General features: G+C 35.8%; 1 protein-coding gene across 3 annotated transcripts in view; it reads left to right on the forward strand.

Moving 5' to 3' along the window:
• NAMPT (nicotinamide phosphoribosyltransferase) overlaps nucleotides 1-19,371 on the forward strand; it is a 59,176-nt gene that overhangs the window by 2,234 nt on the left and 37,571 nt on the right. For all 3 annotated transcript variants that reach the window (XM_004382605.3, XM_023737056.1, XM_023737057.1), the window contains exons 2-4: nucleotides 6,950-7,106; nucleotides 9,292-9,395; nucleotides 11,584-11,712. In XM_004382605.3, coding sequence (XP_004382662.1) covers nucleotides 6,950-7,106; nucleotides 9,292-9,395; nucleotides 11,584-11,712 — 390 coding nt within the window. The remainder of the gene's footprint in view (nucleotides 1-6,949; nucleotides 7,107-9,291; nucleotides 9,396-11,583; nucleotides 11,713-19,371) is intronic.

The following is a 19,371-nucleotide window of genomic DNA, read 5'->3' on the forward strand; positions in this document are numbered from 1 at the left end:
TGTGATCCTGGTCAGAGCAGTCAGTGGTGGTAGCTGGGCTCCATCTAGCTGTACTGGACTCAGTCTGGTGGAGGCCTTGGTAGCTGTGGTCCATTAGTCCCAATTAAGTTGTGTTTTGTCGATTTCTTTACAATGAGCTTAAGATTCTGTTTATGATACTAAGATGTGTTATTATTTAAGGCAGAACCAAGTTTCACAAGTGGTCTTTTAAATGGAAATTTAAAGTAGCATTCTACACTACTACAAAGGGACTGCAAGGAGATCATAATATTGTCAAGTATGGTTTACTTGGCCCTAAAACTGCCTCTTATGTTGAATTAGTTCAGTCTTAGTGTTTTGGGTATCTTTAATACTGATTTTAGAATGATTTCGTTCATAGCTTAGATTTTTTAAGCTAAATCTTTAAAATAATTTTCACATTTTTAACGAGGTGACATGAAATGATTGAATTGAAAATGGGAAATGTAAACAGAGGAGATTGATCTAGCTTTTAAAAACGAAACAGTGCAAGTTCGTTTAGTTTTTAGTTCCACCAGCCATTATACATAAGGAATGTAAAATTGCTTTAACGTCATTTTTCTGGAATGCTTTTAGTTAGAATAGTGAATTATCTTAAAGTGTTCTTAATTTCTTAGCAAGACATACTTAACTGCACTATTAAGAGTTTACATCTACTTATAAAGTCTATTCCAGTCTGTTTTCAAGTCAGGCTGTTACCTTTTCTAATATGAAACCTTTTCAGAAGATTCCCATCTTACACCTGTTGCTGTCAAGTCAATTACAACTCATAGGGACCCTATAGAACAGAGTAGAACTGCCCCATAGGGTTTTAGTAAGTTTTTTCTTCCTGCGTGCCCCCAAATCACCTCAAAAGGAATTCAGTCAGGTTGATACATTTGATAACAGCAGCTTACAGAAGTTCATTAAAATAGATTGTGTATTCCATGGTCACATTTTATTCTTAAATTTCATTTTTCCTTACATTTCTAGTGGTCTTTATAGACTATTTTCCATTTTTGCCTTTTGTATTACATAAATGATAATCTCTAGAGGTTAGAAGTAATGAAACTTCTGTTTGTAAATTGCATAAGAATGTTATATGTCCTTATTAGTAAACTATTGGCCAATTATGTTGATGGAAGAAAGGGGATGTTAATTTTTTTTTTTCCTTTCTAAAACTGAATGAGGAATAATTATTGTCTAAGCACTATGAGTCGGAATCAACTCCACGGCAGTGGGTTTGGTTTTTTTGTTTGTTTGTTTTAAGCACTGCAGAAGTTTTTTTTAGAAATGGGTGGGGTGATGGGCAAGCACATGACAACATGTAGGAGTTTTATTTTTCCGTGTATCCCCTCAAGAGGATTCAAGACAATTTGGAACTATATATTCACTTCTATAACCTCATACTTTATTGTACATCATAAGATACTCTAATTTCACACAGGTAAATGTGGTTGTTGCTTGATTTTCATCCTAGATTCTTGTTACAAATAAAAAGAACACTTACTTTTAAGTGTTAATCATTTATGTTTTCAAAATACCGTATTTTTTCCCCAAATAATGCACCCGCACATATAATGCGTGGAAATGACTAAATTAAGTAAACCAGTTCTGGCTTAGCGTGCTCATGCGTATACTGCACACGTCTCATGACATTTCCAGAAGTGAATTTTGACCTCGTTTACCCATCGTCCCATGTTACGGGTAAATCATATTGTTCCCTTCATTTTCTTTTGTTCTGTTCATTTTCTTTAATCTACTGCTTATGCCTATGAAAATAGTCTAAAAATATTACTTTTGATCATAATTTTATAATAAAGGTATAAGCCATGGTTAACAAGTCATGGATTGAGTTTGGTAGCCCCTGGTAATTGGAAAATAAACAGTTAAAACTGCATGTTTGTTTCTGTTAATTTAAGTTGATAATTATAGCACGTTAGCGCAACAGTTGGATGCAAAAACCTTATCAGATTGTCTTAAGTGTAACTGTTAGGTTATGTTTAGGTCTGCTTATTTCATTGTTTAATCATGTCTTCTTAGTGTCAATTGAAGTCAACACCATGTAAAAACAAAAATGGCATAGCTAATGGGGGGATTGCATGGTTGGTCTAAAAAAAATGCATAATGCACATGTTATTTGCAAAAAATACAGTAGTTTCAGGCAAAATTATCTATTGGGTTGTATTTACAATGTGCTAAGCCAGCTGTTGGAATTCACCAGCTGCTCCTTGGAAACCCTGTGGGGCAGTTCTGCTCTGTCCTATAGGGTCACTATGAGTTGGAATCAACTCGATGGCAACAGGTTTGTTTTTGTTTTTTTGTTAAGCCAGCTAAGGAAAGGTATATTTGGGCTAGTGTTAGCCACTGCAGTGCTGAAGTATTATTTGGAACTCTTTCATAAAGGGGACAAGTTCATTTTTTCATTTTATCTTTGGGGTAGCCATTAATCAGTTCCCAAATAACTGTGGGTCATTAAAAAATGTTTTTCTGTTCCTTTTTTTCCCTTGCCTCTATTTTGATACTGTTCGTAACAAAGTACAGCAGAGAATAGTTTTAACATTTCTGAACATTTTACCTATAGCAGATTAATAGAAAATACTGTCAGAACAGATTTATTTGAATTTTATTCTAATTGTAATGTAGTCGGAAAAAGTGGTATCTAGTGTACAAAAGGAATCCCTCAGAAATTTACAGTTTAAACCACATCACACATTAGTTATTAAATGTACTGTCCAGTGTAAGTTGCTTCTCAAAAAATCATTCGTAAGCTGGTTATCTAGAACTCAGCACATTTTCATCCATTCATTTAATAAATATTAGAGATCTGTTAGGTATTATAAAAGAAGACAAGGATGGGGTAGTATCTTACATTTCAATATGGGAGAAGGTTGATTTTAGAGAAGTTACAAAGAGATGTATAATTTATATATTGTAATTAGGCACCCAAGACAGCTTTTAAAAAAAAAACATTTTACTTACTTATTAGTGGCAAAATAAAAAAATTTAGGTGTTTGAGATTTTTTGAAGAAAAGATTTAGAAATAGATGAGAATCATCATATGGGCAAGTTAGTCCTGCCTGGGACTTTAGTTTCCCAGTGTTTTGTGCAACAGACTTATGCATTCTTAAAGATACCTGTGACATTTTGCACATATTTCAATTTCCCAGTAAATTTTATATTATAAATTATAAGAAAAACTTGAGCAACAGAAATAAAATCACATATATTGAATCATGAATATACTTAATAGGAAGATTAATTTAGGTCAGTAATAATTGTATGATATCTTGCAAAACAAAAATACCAGAAGCTGGTATCCTCTTTGTGAGTTGATGAAATCTCTCCTTTGAAGGTGTGGCAAACAAAACAAGTACAAGTTGTCAGGAGGTTTAAGGGAAGAAGCAATATAGTAATTATAGCTGGCTTTGTAATTTCTTCCCCTCCCGAAAATGATACGATACAGAAATCGTTAAGCAGTGTTTATATAGTGATTATGACTTCGTAAAGCCAAATAGCAATGAATTATTTTCTGGAGCAACAGAAGGATATCCAGGGCTTGAGAGATCTTTAAATAATATTGAAAAGAAGAATCAGTTATGATTTGCTGTTTCTAGCGCATTAGCTTTGAAGAGGCAGAAAGTCTTAGCCAACGTAGGTTGAATGGATCCTCTTCTGCTTGTCCTTAGATATTATATAGGTAATATAACTTGCTCTGTGACCTTAAGTATGTTACCCCTTGTGCTCTTACATATACATCTTATTGCTAAAATGTTGATTTGTAATTATTTATCAGCACTTAAAAATAAAATAATTAAAACTGGAAAAGTCAGGTGGTGGTGGTAGTAGTAGTAGTAGTAGTAGTAGTAGTAGTTGTTGCCTTTGGTCACGTGATCCCATTGTGGGAGGAAAGCTCTTGGAAAGACATCAAGTCAACCTTATGGGAAATCTAGAGAAGCTCAGGAGATAATTAGCCTTTGTTCTCACAGAAAGATTCAGTGTAACTTAAATATTTCTCCCCCCCAGAAAAAAACAACTTTTTTTTTAAGCTATATACTTGAGACAAGGTTTTTTGGCTTTGGAAATAAAATTTTTTAACACATTTGTTTGGCCCAACACATCATAATGGGAAAAGATGCCTTTTTTACACGTGTGGGGCTAGACCTTTTTGTTTTAGGCATTAAAATAAGACTAGTTGTTATTAGCTACTATATAATAATTTTTGGAAGCTTACGTTTCATGAAGTAAATCACATAACTGATTAAGTTCTGTTAAAAGAGTTGCGATTTCCCCTGTGCATATGCCCTTTACCACACGTGTATTTACGTTTGGCAGTGCTCTGTTAGCTGCAGGAGGTTAATGCCAGTTTAGGAAACCCTTTTTAGGGATAAGGTTTGCTGAGGATAGTTTACTAGAAATTTGCTGCTTTCTCTACATCATGTGAATAATTTTAAATTTTAAATTCTATCACATATTTTCCAGTGATAGAAGTCAAAGCAGTGTTGAAGCTTATTAACATGATCACTTCAATTTTGAACACTGTGAAACTTTTTGTTAGTATTACTTAACATACTTAAAACTGAGCTCTTAATTTTTCTACCCATTCCTTCCCCAACCTTCCCAGCCTCAATAAATGGCACCATTATTCACCAGCTCCTCAAGCCAAAATATCTAGGGGGCATCCTTAATTCCTTCACTTCCCGTATCCCTCACTTCCATTCTATCAGCCTAGCTCTCCTTTATCTCCAGAGATATTGGGCATCTGTCCAGTTCTCTCATCTCCTAACCTAGTCTTCTGCAGTAGCCTCTTAACTGGTGTTTCTGCTTCCACTCTGGTCATCCAATTATGTATTCTTCACCCTACATCCAGGCTGGTCCTTTTAAAATGTGTATCAGATCATATTTACCCCAGGTTAAAATTATGAAATGCTTCCCATTACACTTAATATAATATCCAAACTCCTTATGATTGCCTCTAAGTCTTGCATGATCTTGGCCCTGCCCATCTTCTCTGATCTCACCATGTACCTCCCCAGTTCTCTAAGCACTAACCAAGCTGGCCTTCATTCTGTCCCTTATGCCAAGGCATTTCCTGCCTCAGGCCTTTTGTACTTACTATTTCCTCAGTTTAGGGTTCTGTTGGAGGCTCCCTGAGTGGCGCAAGTGATTTGCGCTTGACTACTAACCTAAAGGTTGGCGGTTCAGACTCACCCAGTGGCTGTATGGAAGAAAGGCCTGGCAATCTGCTTCCGTAAAGATTACAGCCAAGAAAACCCTATGGAGCAGTTCCACTCTGTAACACATAGGGCTGCCATAAGTCAAAATTGACACTACGACAATAAGTTTGGGTTTTTTTGGTTTCAAGTGCTTTTTATTTGACTGTCTCCTTGTTTGGGTCTTGCTCACATGTCACCGGCTCAGAGAAGTCTCCTGAACCTCCTCTAGCACATCATTCTTTTTAGCACCCATTTGAATCTGAAATTATTTTGTTTGTTTAATTACTGTTATTGTCTTCCCCTTTCACCTGTCATTAGCCCTGTGAGAATAGGAACCATGTTGGTGTATTTAACTTCCACACCTTCAGCATCTGAAACAGTGCTTGATACATAGTAGGTACAGAGTATGTATTTGTGAAAGAATGAACTACTTTTAACACTGTATTGATTTGAATTTCTGCTATATCATCCCATTTTCTGGTGAAGATTCCAAGGAGTTCAGAGTGGCCAGTTAGCAGAGAGGAAAATAAACCTAGCAAAACTAGAATTGTTAGTAAATCATCTATTGGCTGTGCTCTTAGAATAATATTTATTAAGAAGCTCTGCTTACTTTTTTTCCCATTAAAACAATGTGTGTATGCCAATATAAATAGATCTACACATGTTATTTTATTCTTCTGTAAACTTCTTGGATGTGGATTGTTGTTGTTAGGTGCCATTTTAGTCGATTTTGACTCATAGCAACCCCATGTGATGGAGTAGAACTACCTGGTAGGGTTTTCTTGGCTGTTCAAACCCACCAGCCGCTGCTCTGCAGGAGAAAGATGTGGCAGTCTACTTCCATAAAGATTACAGCCTTGTAAACTTTATCAGCAGTTCTACTCTGTTTTATAGTGTCGCTATGAGTCAGTTAACTCGACTGCAACAGGTTTTATCTTTATGAAAGCAGATCATCAGGTCTTTCTCCCGCAGAACCTATGGGTAGGTTTGAACTGCTAGTCTTTTGGTTAGCAGCCAAGCACTTAACCGTTTGTACCACCAGAGGCTCCTTAGGGTGTGGGCCGGTGGTAATAGTAAATTGTTTCATGGTTACTTCCCTGAGTTTACCTGATATTTTGATGCCTTAGATTTTGTCAACATTTATTCCACTTAGGAAGTAATTTTTTTTAAAGAACAAAACACTATTTTGCTGCTACTGTTACTCTCATCCAGGTTTTTATAGTGTTACTGTGAAGGCTAGAAGTGGGTGGGTCACACTGAGTACCTCATTATACAATGAAGAAATAGAGTCATGAGAACTCATTCGCTACTGACTTACTGAATATACCACGTTTAGATAGTAATGAGTACCAAATTCTGCTGACTTCAGTCCATCCTTCTCTAGCCTTCTCTCCTCTACTGAACAAGGGCCTGTTCCCTGCAACCTAATGAAATACCTCTCCTTCTATTTTATTTCATGTGTCCAGTTTAAAGGCTTTGTACTTCCCAAAGCTCAGCATGTTTGTTTATAAAACTTAATACTCTTGTGGTTTTGCTTTTAAGATACTGAACTATTAAAATTATGTTGATAAGTTAAGATACTTATTTTTTATTCTGTATAGCCAGGAAACTAAAATGATCAATAGCAAGTAAGAAGTACCGTTTCTCTAGTTTTGAAATAATTTCAAGCCTTTTCTGTTGTGATTTATATTCTACTCCTCTGGTGTTTTCTAACTAAAGTATTTCTCATTATATAGGTTACTCACTATAAACAGTACCCACCCAACACAAGCAAGGTTTATTCCTACTTCGAATGCCGTGAGAAGAAGACAGAAAATGCCAAAGTAAGGAAGGTGAAGTACGAAGAAACGGTATTTTATGGGTTGCAGTACATTCTTAATAAGTACTTAAAAGGTATTACTTTTCCTAGTACATTTTAAAACACTCCTTTTATGTAACTCTTCATAATTTTTCTCCTATATTATTATATTCTGTTATTTGAAGTAACTTTGAGTAGTCTAATTTTTATATTTAATGAATAAAATGATAATTTACTTAATTATAACTACTTTAGGAGTTCTTTGGGAAAAAAAAGTTTAGCCTGTTAACTTGATTGCATTAAATATTATAATTCAGGATATGTGTTTGGTATTCTAAATATCAGAAATACCAGATTTTCTGAGATTGATAAGTTTTGGAATAAGTTTAGAAAAGTCAGTAATTTTCTGAGGCTAATCTGGTTAGCTAATAGACTTTATTCATTAATGGAAGGTAAAGGATTTGTTATTGACTTGGGAACTCATTTTGAACTATGGTAGCAGTTATTACAAAAATATTAGAATATTTTTATACTAGTTAGTTTTACCTTAAAAGCCTGTGTTTCAAAGCTACATATGATGTAAACTTAGTCTCAAATGCATTTTAAAGCAGAAAAAAACTCCAGATTCATTTCTATGCTTTTTGTTTGTTTGTTTGTTTTTCTAGTTTATTTGTAATAGTGTTTCTAGGGGGGAAGAGTCCCTAGCATTTTTATACATCTTAGAAAATTTCATCTCTAACCTTTTCATATAAAAATAACCTCAGAATTAAATACAGATTGAGTTTTGAAATACGAATAATAGCCCTTTTCTATAATCTTGCAATTTTAAGACCAGGCAGTTCAGAAATGTTATACTATAAAAAGCTTAGCTAGAAATCAAAAGTACTTCTGTGCAGCAAGGCTAACCAAGATGTTTTGAACGAAGTATCTAGTTTATCTTATCTAGAGAGAGTTAACAAAGATTAATGGCACACTGTAATTCACTTCTGCAGCTTTAAAAACTTAGTAAAATATTATTTATTATTAATTATAGCTAACATCTATTGATTGTCTCATATTTGCCAGGATCCCTGGTAGTGCAGTTGTTAAGCGTTCAGCTGCTAATCCAGAGGTCAGCAGTTCAAATCCACCAGCCGCTCCTTGGAAACCCTTTGGAACAGTTCTACTCTGTCCTGTAGGGTCGCTATGAGTTGGAATTGACTTGATGGCATCAGGCATCAAGTTTTTACGGGTTTTAACATATGGGCAGCACTATGTAAATGCTCCTTTGTCTTAACTCATTTAGTCCTCACAACCACCCTTTGAGTAGTTACTTCACTATTGTTATTCCCATTTTACAGATAAGGAAGTTTTGAAAATTCTCATTTGCCAACCCTGAAGACATCTTTTATTTTAATCACAAAGGAGTACAGTTTTTTCCCATTTAGGCCTATCATTGTACCTCTCTGGTATTAGAAAGGACCACAGTCACCGTTTGGCCTCTAAATGCCTGTTAAGGGTGGCGGTTGTTTTAGTTTAGTGGACATCTGTCTCAAAAACAGGACTGAATCCAATAGTTTCTGTCAATGGATTATCAAATATTATCAGTGGCACATGAAATGAGGAGCTAACGTGTGTTACGTAAGGGTGCTTTTCTGTCCTGTGCCGAATATCATGCTAGGGGTTTTACATGTAATGCGTAATTTAATTCCCACAGCAAACCTATGAAGTACGCGTACTTATCCTTATTGTATAGATGAAGTGTTAAAGAATTTGCCCTAATCCTCTACTTAAGCCTAGGTACAATGTCCTTTTGTTTTGTTTGTTGAACTAAACCTTGCTATTAGATCAGTTGACCTGTAGTATGAGCATTACCTGAATAACATGAGAAAGTTCACCTGGAAAAATGTAAGAATTTGAGCTTTTGAGTTAATCTGTGTTAAAGGCTTTCTCAAACTTGAAGAATATGTAAATAATAGAGATAGAACAGATATCTTCTAATATTGAGTTAATTTACTGTTGATTTTTAAGAGTATTACGCATTTAATAAAAAAATTTTTTCTACTACATATCTGCTTTTAAAATAAGAAATTGACATTTATGCTTAGAGTGAGTGATTGGAATTTAGAAGTGCTGATTCCTTTTCTGGCTCTGCGGTTGACTGTGGTTATGTCATTGAACCTCTTAGTTCTTATATTTTCATCCATAGAATGGGTGAAATAGCTAGAGACATTAATTCTATGACAGGTCTACAGCACACAATGCCTTTAGAGTGTAAGCAAGAAATGTTTATCATTTTAGGTAAAGTAGTGACCAAAGAGAAAATCCAGGAAGCCAAAGAGGTCTACAAAGAGCATTTCCAAGATGATGTCTTCAATGAAAAGGGGTGGAACTACATTCTTGAGGTAAGAAATGGTTTCATGTTTTAATCTGTTTTTGTTTTTGCTTTTAGTTCAAAATTTCTCACAAACAAATTTGAATAGAAGATTAGACTATACTTATAACTCTTTTCTGTTTGTGACCTGAATATAATGGCTATTTTAGACATTGTTGTGAAAAGCTATGGGTAACATTTAATAAATTTGTTTTCTGTGACAAATCATTAGCAAATCTAAGTAGTTTGTTACAAACAAATTATAATTTAAATAACTAGGATTTTTCGGAAGGATGATTTTATCATTTCTTTGAAGATACATAATACATTATAACTATGAAAGAGCATGGTTATTTGGCTATTTCGAAATTTAGGTCTTTTTCCTTGACTGTAGATTATCTAAGAAAATAAGTGCTGTGAGTCTGTCACTACACAGTAATTCTGAGAAATTTCCTCACTGGATAGGCAGAATGGTTTGGTACAGATCCATTTTTATCCCTTGTTGTACTGTAATATTCATATGTAGCATGTTTGGATCTAATGCTTGAACTTCTGGGCATCCAAAGAGATGGAAGTTGAATTGTAAGAGTTGAATGTCTGCTGGTGGTTTTCTTTATTATAAACATAGATTCGGAATGTCGTGGAAACTGTCATAGAAACATGCTGTTAAGTATCAAGTTATATCTTAAAAATGAAAGCTTTTTCCTTTTAAAAACTGTCAAACACAAAATAATTTAAAATACTTTGACTTTCATGCCCATATTATAATATTGAGCTTTACTACTTGCTAATTATGGGCCTTTGAAGAAGTCAGCTAAGTACTCTGTGCTGCACTTTTCCCAAGTTTTAAGTAAGGTTAGTAAAATCTGTTGACTAATTTCCTGTACTTGCACCATCTCCCTTTTTTGTGAGGTTTGTTGTGAGGATTAAAAAAAAAGCCGTTGCCATCGAGTCGATCCCAACTCATAGCGACCCTATGGAAGAGAGTAGAACTGCTCTATAGGGTTTCCAGGGAGCACCTGGTGGATTTGAACTGCCAACCTTTTGATTAGCAGCCATAGCTCTTAACCAGTTCGCCACCAGCGTTTTATTATATGTTCAGAGAATTTTAGAGATTCATAGAGTCTCTGGAGATAGTCTAGTCTAACCCTATTTTACAAACATAGTGTCTGAGACCCAGAGATGTTAAGTGACTTGCCCCAGGTCCCCCTGCCGGTTTTCAGTCCAAGCCAGGACTTCAAAGACAGTATTCTTTGTTAAACCGTGATGCCTCCAGTGCCTCTCATTAAACAGATTTTTCTTTTATTTAATAATCTTGTTCTGCATCCCATAAATAAACTATTAAGATTCCTGAAACAACTTACCTTCTTTAGCCAAAAGCTAGCCATAGTATTTTAACTTTAAAAAAAAAAAAAGAAGGAGCACATAATTAAGTATCTGGTAACATAACATGTAGCAAATACATCCTGAGCCTAATTTTGGAGGGAATCGTTGCATTAATAAGAAGTCAGTTAAATAAGACTTGGGTGTTGTATGCCAGGGCTCTAGAAAGTATAATTATGATTGACCCATCTCATAGTTTGAAGTCTGCTAACAGAATAAAACGAAGCCCTATTTAAGGTTGTTGGCAAAACAAAAAGTAGCAGGGATTTCTCTTTGTTTTTTTGTTCGTTTTGCTCTCTAGTAGCAATCCCTTCTTTATCAGTTTAAATTCAGCCTTTCTTTTACAAAAATCCTGTGGGGCAGTTCTACTCTGTCTTATAGGGTCACTATGAGTTGGAATTGACTCAACCACAACGGGTTTTATGAAAATGGCCTATTAAAAGAAAGAGTTATCGTGGAATACTTTTGGAATGTGTTAGAAGAAACTCATCTTTTTTTTTTTTTTCTGAAGTGGGGGGACTTTTTCTTTAGATCAGTATGAAATTATGTCCCTCTTCTAGTGATGTATGTTCTTAACAGAAGTTCTTTGACAGCATGAAGTTTGAAAATTAATATCAGAGCTTAAGCTATTAATAATTTTAGTTTATTTTATTTTAAGATGATAAGGATATTCTTGACTAGACTACTAACAATATAATAATAACATCTACAATTGCACTTTTGATGACGTTTCTCTGACAGTAAAATTAGCACCTATAAAATACAAAGAACCTTATTAAAACAGGTAATTGAGTATAATCTGTTGAATAAATAAATTCCGTATTGTCTCCCACCAGAAATATGATGGGCATCTTCCGATAGAAATAAAAGCTGTTCCTGAGGGCTCTGTCATTCCCAGAGGAAATGTTCTCTTCACAGTAGAAAACACAGACCCAGAATGTTACTGGCTTACAAATTGGATTGAGGTGAAATTCTTTTCTTATTCTTCTTTAACAATAAGTGAAGATGTAAAGACCATTGAACTGGGAGTCTAGTTTAGAATTTGCTAATAATAAAGCTAAATGGAGCTCTGGTGGCACAGTGGTTAAGCTGTCAGCTGCTAACCAGAAGGTCAGTGGTTCGAACCTACCAGCTGCTGTGCAGGAGAATGATGTAGCAGTCTGCTTCTGTAAAGATTTAAAGCCTTGGAAGCCCTTATGAGGCAGTTCTACTCTGTCCTATAGGGTCACTATGAGTCATAATTGGCTTAACAGCAGTGAGGTAATGTCTTAAATAATTTACTTAACCTTTCCAGGCCTCAATTTCCTCAGCTATAAAATAACAGTTGAAAATAATCTTTAAGGTTCCTTCTAATGAAATCTAAATTTGATTTGATCTAAATCAAATTAGCAACAATTATTACTTTTAAAGCCCAATTGGCTTCCATCTTACTTGTTGCAATCCTAAATGTAAATTGTCTTAGAACAAAATTAGAAAGAAAAGCACTGGCAAGTTTTTAGTAACTGAAGACATTTTATGGATATTCTGTTTCAGTTAGACTATAGGAATTCTGTTCTAACTTTTAACTAATTTCTTCAGCCTTACCTAATCCGTTTAGGCCCTGGATTCTATCATCTGATAATATTTCTGCCTCTCGTCTAATACATTCAGGAATCATTCATATTGTTTAATTTCTAAGCCTAAAAGGAAAGGGGTACATTATGGTCTCTGGGTTTATTGCAAATCTTTTTTCTTTTCCTTGCCTCAGTATCTAAGCAGTCATATTTCTTAAGAGGAAATACCCTGGAAAGTAACTACAGAAATACCACCTTACTCTCTGAGACATGTTTACTTAATGCTTGTAACTGACTGTTATTAGTTTGTTGGTTAAACTAATTTGTTTTCTATTGTAAAATAATACATTTGAGGTTCATTATAAAGAATGGAAAAATTTTTGAAAAAGAAGTCCAAGATATATTTGAAATATGCTTGTGCTCAGTTGACAAGTTGTTAAAAATTTTCTTACTAGACTCTTGATGGGCCATTAACTAATAATAGGTTAATAAGCACCTATGAAAAAATGTGCAGTTAACTAAAATAAAGATTTAAATAGTCTACTGACTAGGTATTAACTCAAAGTAAAGGAGATGTACTAGTTTTTTTAAGCTGTTGTAGTATTTGTACTGGTAAATATTGATTTTGAGGCCATGGTATTATATAACACAAGAGTAGAAGAGTTCCTAACCTCATCATCTAATCTAACCTTTTATCTAAATTGCCAAAAGATCCCAAACAGATAAATCTCACTTTAAAAATCATGATCTGTGGATAATCTTTTTTTAGTTTTCTGATTGAGGATTTAGTCAATAAGTACTATCCCTTGTGTCTAATTGAACTTCCCAAAAGCAGATATTTATGGAAATAGAAAACTGGTTACCATTATACCTTGCTTCATGTACATTTTCCTTTATCCTCTTCTAGCCTTTTAGGAGCTCTGGTGGTATAGTGGTTAAAGCATTTGGCTGCTAACCAGCATATCGGCAGTTCAAACCCACTGGCCAATCTGTGGGATAAAGATGTGGCAATCTGCTTCCATAAGGATTTACAGCCTTGGAAACCCTGTGACGCAGTTCTACTCTGTCCTTACAGGGTTGCTATGAGTCAGAATTGACTCAACGGCAGAGGGTTTTTTGTCTTGTTTTGTTTTACTAGTCTTTTAAAAAATATTTCAGAGAGCCCGTTTAATAACCATTATTATTTTTGGTCTATTTCAATAAGAAACTGTAAAATAAAAAATATTATATTTAGATATCTTTGAGTGGTAGTTTGTTAGCAAATATATAAATACTATCGTTTTTAATAAAAAAATTATTAAACATAAAATCCAGTATATGAGACTTAGATTTTATCAAAGAATGTTACATAAACCCTTGTTTTTTTTTGTTGCTTGTAACCCAAAACAGAACTTAAATCAATTCTACGTTTTATTCTACTAATATAAAAAAACAAACCACTTGCTGTCAAGTCAGTTCAACTCATGGAGACCTCATGTGTATCAGAGTAGAATGGTGCTTCATAGCTCTTTCTTCTGAGGAGCCTCTGGGTAGACTCCAACCACCAACCTTTCAGTTAGCAGATGGGTGCTTAACCATTTGCACCACCCAGGAATGTCTCTATTGTTATATTGTGTTTTAAATAATTTCAGTCGTTGGCAGATGTTTTTGTATAAGACACAAAAATTTAAGATCTGATAACTGTCCCGCATTATAGCTTGTTATGGATCCTATGTTGTTGGTGTTTTAATTGTGTAACCATATCTCCAGAACAGATTTCTTCATAGTTAGTTTGTATCCTCTTGAGATTTTCGGGGGGGAGTGGAGAAGGTTCATCCTACCCTTATCAGTCCCTAAGTCCCAAATTTAAGGAGCTTTGGTGGCACAACGGTTAAGTGCTTGGCAGCTAATTGAAAGGTTGGTGGTTTGAACCCACCCCCTGGCTCCACAGGACAAAGACCTGGTGATCTGTTCTGTCACATGGTGTCTCTGTGAGTCAGAATCAGTGTGATGGCACTCAACAACAGCAATCCCAGATTTACCACTTTGTATTAGAATTCTGTTACCCAACCCAGCAAACTTGTTTTTTACAAACTTGAAAATGTTCTTCAGATAATCCTTAATTTAAAACTTTTAAATAATAGTACTAAGTAGTACTTCTTCCAGTTTCCCACTGTATGTTCAAAGTTATTAGTAACTATTCTTTGATTGTTACTCACCAGGTAGTTGTTGTTGTTAGGTACTGTCGGGTTGGTTCCAACTCATAGCAACCCTACAGGACAGAGTAGAACTGCCCCATAGGGTTTCCAAGGAGTCTGGTTGATTTTAACTGCTCACCTTTTGGTTAGCAGACGAGCTCTTAACCACTGTGCCACCAGGGCACCAGGTAGTAGTAGACTGAATTTTAAAACCGACTACAGTTACTGAATTGTTTTGTCAGTTTCAGTATTAGTGCTAGAAGAAACCTTAGTTGTCTAATCAGATTTCAAAATTTGTTTTCAGCAACCCTAGGGGTTTTGCAAAAGTGTCTCAGGCTCACCAAAGAGTCTGAGGAGCAAGTACATTGGGCTAAACGTACCCCTCTCTCCCACCAAAAAGCAAAACCCTTCTGCTATTGAAAAGAAAGCATGACTTTAAAAACCATTACATTAATCAAATGCCCTTCTCAGATGAGGAAATGGAGCCCTGAGAGATAAATTGACTATTTTAACAGAGTAGGTCCAATGCCCTTTCTATACAACAGTTTCTCATTCTTTAAAATTCTTTATCATGCACACTAACATTATAATAAACACTTCTTAAATGAAATTTGCAGGTTCATTTGCCTGAAATTTTTATTTTAATTTGTGTGGGAAAATTGCCATTTTGGCAAAGTTTCTAACAGGGCCACTTTATTAGACCTTGGATTAATCCAAACTAACTTGCCTTTTTTTTCCTTACTTACACCTACAGTAATCTTTATGAAAGGGGAGTGATTTTAGTAAGTATAATTTAAGCTGATTTTGTAGGACTGTGGAAAGGAAATGGTGATATGAAGAATCACTGTGTCTAATAGTTATTTCTCTCCTTTCCTGGTATGTTTCGAGGGGTAAGGTTAATCTGCTACCTTTATAATGCAGCAATATCTGAGTTGAATTAAAATGTGAAAGTTGATTGAATTAAATTCAGCAAGTGAATCTTGGTGGAGTACCAGCTATGCACAAAAAAAAAATACTGGGCATAGAATTCAGAGTGATAAGACTAATATTCGGGGTCGGGGGCAGTTCATTCTTAACTAACTACTAATATAAATAAGTGTTTTATTGACTATACAAAAGCTTTCGACTGTGTGGATCATAACATTATGGATAACATTGCAAAAGATGGGAATTCCAGAACATTTAATTGTGCTCCCGAGGCACCTGTACATATATCAAGAGATAGTCATTTGAACAGAACAAGGGAATATCATGCGGTTTAAAGTCAGGGAAGTTGTGCATCGGGGTTATAACTTTTCATCCTACTTATTCAATCTGTATGCTGAGCAAATAATCCAAGAAGCTGGACTATATGAAAAAGAATGAGACATCAGGATTGGAGGAAGACTCATTAACAACCTGCGTTATGCAGATGATACAGTCTTGCTTGCTGAAAGTGAAGAGGACTTGAAACGCTTACTGATGAAGATCAAAGACTACAGCCTTCAGTATGGATTACACCTCAACGTAAAGAAACCATCCTCACAACCGGACCAATAAGCAACATCATGATAAATGGAGAAAAGATTGAAGTTGTCAAGGATTTCACTTTACTTGGATCCACAGGCAACACCCATGGAAGCAGCAGTCAAGAAATCAAACAATGTATTGCATTGGGCAGATCTGCTGCAAAAGACCTGTTTAAAGTGTTAAAAAACAAAGATGTCACATTGAAGACAAGATGTCCCTGACCCAAGCTGTGGTATTTTCAATCGCCTAGTACGCGTTTGAGAGCTGGAAATGAATAAGGAATACCAAAGAAGAATCGATGCCTTTGAATTACGGTGTTGGTGAAGAATATTGACTATACCATGGACTGCCAGAAGAATGAACAAATCTATCTTGGAAGAAGTAAAGCCAGAATGCTCATTAGAAGTGAGGATGGCGAGACTTCGTCTCACATACTTTGGACATGTTATTAGGAGGGATGAATCCCTGGAGAAGGACATCATGCTTGATAGACTAGAGGGTCAGTGAATAAAAGGAAGACCCTCAGCAAGATGGATTGACACAGTGGCTTCAACAATGTGCTCAAGTGTAACAGCAATTGTGATGATAGGGCAGGACTGGGCAGTGTTTCATTCTATTGTACATAGGGTCGCTTGTACGTAGGGTGGCTATGAGTTGAAACCAACTTGACAGCACCTAACAACAACAACAGTGTACGTTGGTAGCAAAAAAAAGTTAATTCCATCTAAGGAGTCATGAAATGGAAAATAAATAAACTTTTTATAAAGGAGAAGAGGAGCTGAGGAAATGGCACAGTGCCCTTAGACTGGCAGATAAGCCAATGGGGACAGCAATGTATGCATGAAAGATGTAGATAAACCTTTAGATGGTAGACAGGTCAAGATTATGGAAGGCTTTAAATTCTATATGAAATGACTTTTCCCCCCTATGGATAGTAGATAGCCAATAAAGGCTTTTAAAGAATGATGTAACCTAACTAAAACTTGTTTCAGAAAAATAACTGATGGTAGTATGAATAACAAGGCAGAGAAGGTAAAGATTAGAGGTAGTGTATTTATTGAATTTAACATGGACTGCCAGGAAAATGAACAAATCTGTGTTGGAAGAAGTACAGCCAGAATGCTCTTTAGAAGTGAGGATGGCAAGACTTTGTCTCACTTACTTTGGACGTGTTATCTTGAGGGACCAGTCCCTAGAGAACGATGTCATGCTTAGTAAAGTAGAGAGGATCAGCAAAAAAGAGGAAGACCCTCAATGAGATGAATTGACCCAGTGGCTACAACAATGGGCTCAAACATAGCAATGATTGTGAGGATGGCACAGGACTGGGCAGTGATTTACTGAAGCAACTCAGCAGCACCTGACAACAACAATCATGGGGCATTGACAGTGGGATGGAAAAGAATGATTGCAGGTGTAGAGTCGTCAGAAATTAGAGGTGATTGGAATTTAAGTCAGAAGTTGCATCAACTTTCTGTTGTATAACTACCCCAAAAACCTAGTGGCCTAGAACAACTATTATTTCCCATGATTTTGTGGTTGACTGGATAGTCCTCTGCCGGTCTTAATTGAACTTAGGCAGCTGCATTCAGCTGAGGCTGAACAGTCTGAAATGGCTTTATTCCCATGTCTGGGGCCACCAGGCTTCTCCCAATTAACTTAGGCTTCTTCACAGCATGGTAGGCTGAGGGTTCTAAGAAGACAAGAGGAGAAGCTGCAAGGCCTCTTGAAACTGAGGCTTTCACATACGGTGTTCCTTCTGCCACATTGTTGGTCAAGAGCAAGTGATAAGGAAGGAGGTTATACCAGAGTGGGATGAATCCTAATCTCTTTCGAGTGGTGTTTTATTAAAAGTTGAGAACAGACAGAGAAACAGTATCACACAAGGGGGAAGACGCAATGTGAAGATGCATCTACAAGCAGCAAAGGAACACCAAGGATTATAAGTAGAAACTAGGAGAGAAGCATGGAGCAATTCCTCTCCCAGAGCTCTCAGAAGGAATTGACACAGCTAATACTCTGTAGTAGAACTGTGAGACAATAAATTTATGTTCTTAAACCCAAAAAAAAACAGGTCATAAGGGCAACCCAGATTCCCATTTCCCAGAGAATTCGAAGCCATATTTAATCAATCATAGGAGTCTAATGCTGCAGTTTTAATGTTTTTTTAGGTGACCAAAATGGGAAGTCCTTAAATAATCTTACTTGTTTTTCCTTTTTTAATTGATTACTTAGGTGGTATTCAGTAAAAACTTGTTCTGTAAATTTAATTAAGTAATTAAATATCTTTTTGGTTCAGCTCAGACACTGTTGTCATCTAGCAGTTCTTTTCAAAAACAGATTTGATGCCGCTTCTAATAACAGATATTCTGGTTTATAAAATAAAAACAGAAAATTATGATACTAGAATGGAGAAGAAAGTGAATTCTAAAACCATAATAATATGGTTGTTGTGGTTAAGCATCAGACTTTCTTTGGAGTTTTCTGGCAGCCGAGGAACAAAGGGAAAACCAAGATACACTTACCAGAAAATAGGAATCCAGCAATGCTGTGCACCAACCACTAAGGCCAAAAATGAAGAAATTGAAGATGTTTACCAACTTGTGCAGTCTGAAATTGATCAAACATGCAGTCAAGATGCATTGATAATTACTGGTGATTGAAATGCAAAAGCTGGAAACAAGAAGGCTCTGTAGTTGGAAAATAATGGCCTTGGTGATAGACATGACATTGGAGATCGCATGATAGAATTTTGGAAGAGCAAGAACTTCTTCATTGCAAATACCTTTTTACAACAACGTAAACAGTGACTGTACATGTGGACCTTGCCAGATAGAATATAAACCAAAAATATAAACCAAACCCATTGCCATCAAGTTGATTCCCACTCATAGCGACCCTATAGGACAGGGTAGAACTGCCCCATAGGGTTTCCAAGGAGCACTGGTGGATTTGAACTGCCGACCTTTTGGTTAGCAGCCGTAGCTCTTAACCACTATGCCACCAGGGTTTTTAGATGGAATATACAGGAATCAAATTGACTAAATCTGTGGAAAGAGACGATGGAAAACCTCATATCATCAGTCAGAACAAGGCCAGGGGCCGACTGTGGAACAGACCATCAACTGCTCATATGCAAGTTCAAGTTGAAGCCAAAGAAAAATAGAACAAGTCCACAAGAGCCAAAGTACAACCTTGAGTATATCCACCTGAATTTAGAGACCATCTTAAGAATAGATTTGACACATTGAACACTAATGACCAAAGACCAGACAAGTTGTGGGATGACATCAAAGACATCGTACATGAAGAAAGCAGGAGGTCATTAAAAAGACGGGAAGGAAAGAAAAGACCAAAATGGATATCAGAAAAGACTCCTGAAACT

This window comes from Trichechus manatus, unplaced genomic scaffold, assembly GCF_000243295.1.
Source record: "Trichechus manatus latirostris isolate Lorelei unplaced genomic scaffold, TriManLat1.0 scaffold00096, whole genome shotgun sequence".
Classification (NCBI taxonomy): Eukaryota; Metazoa; Chordata; class Mammalia; order Sirenia; family Trichechidae; genus Trichechus; species Trichechus manatus.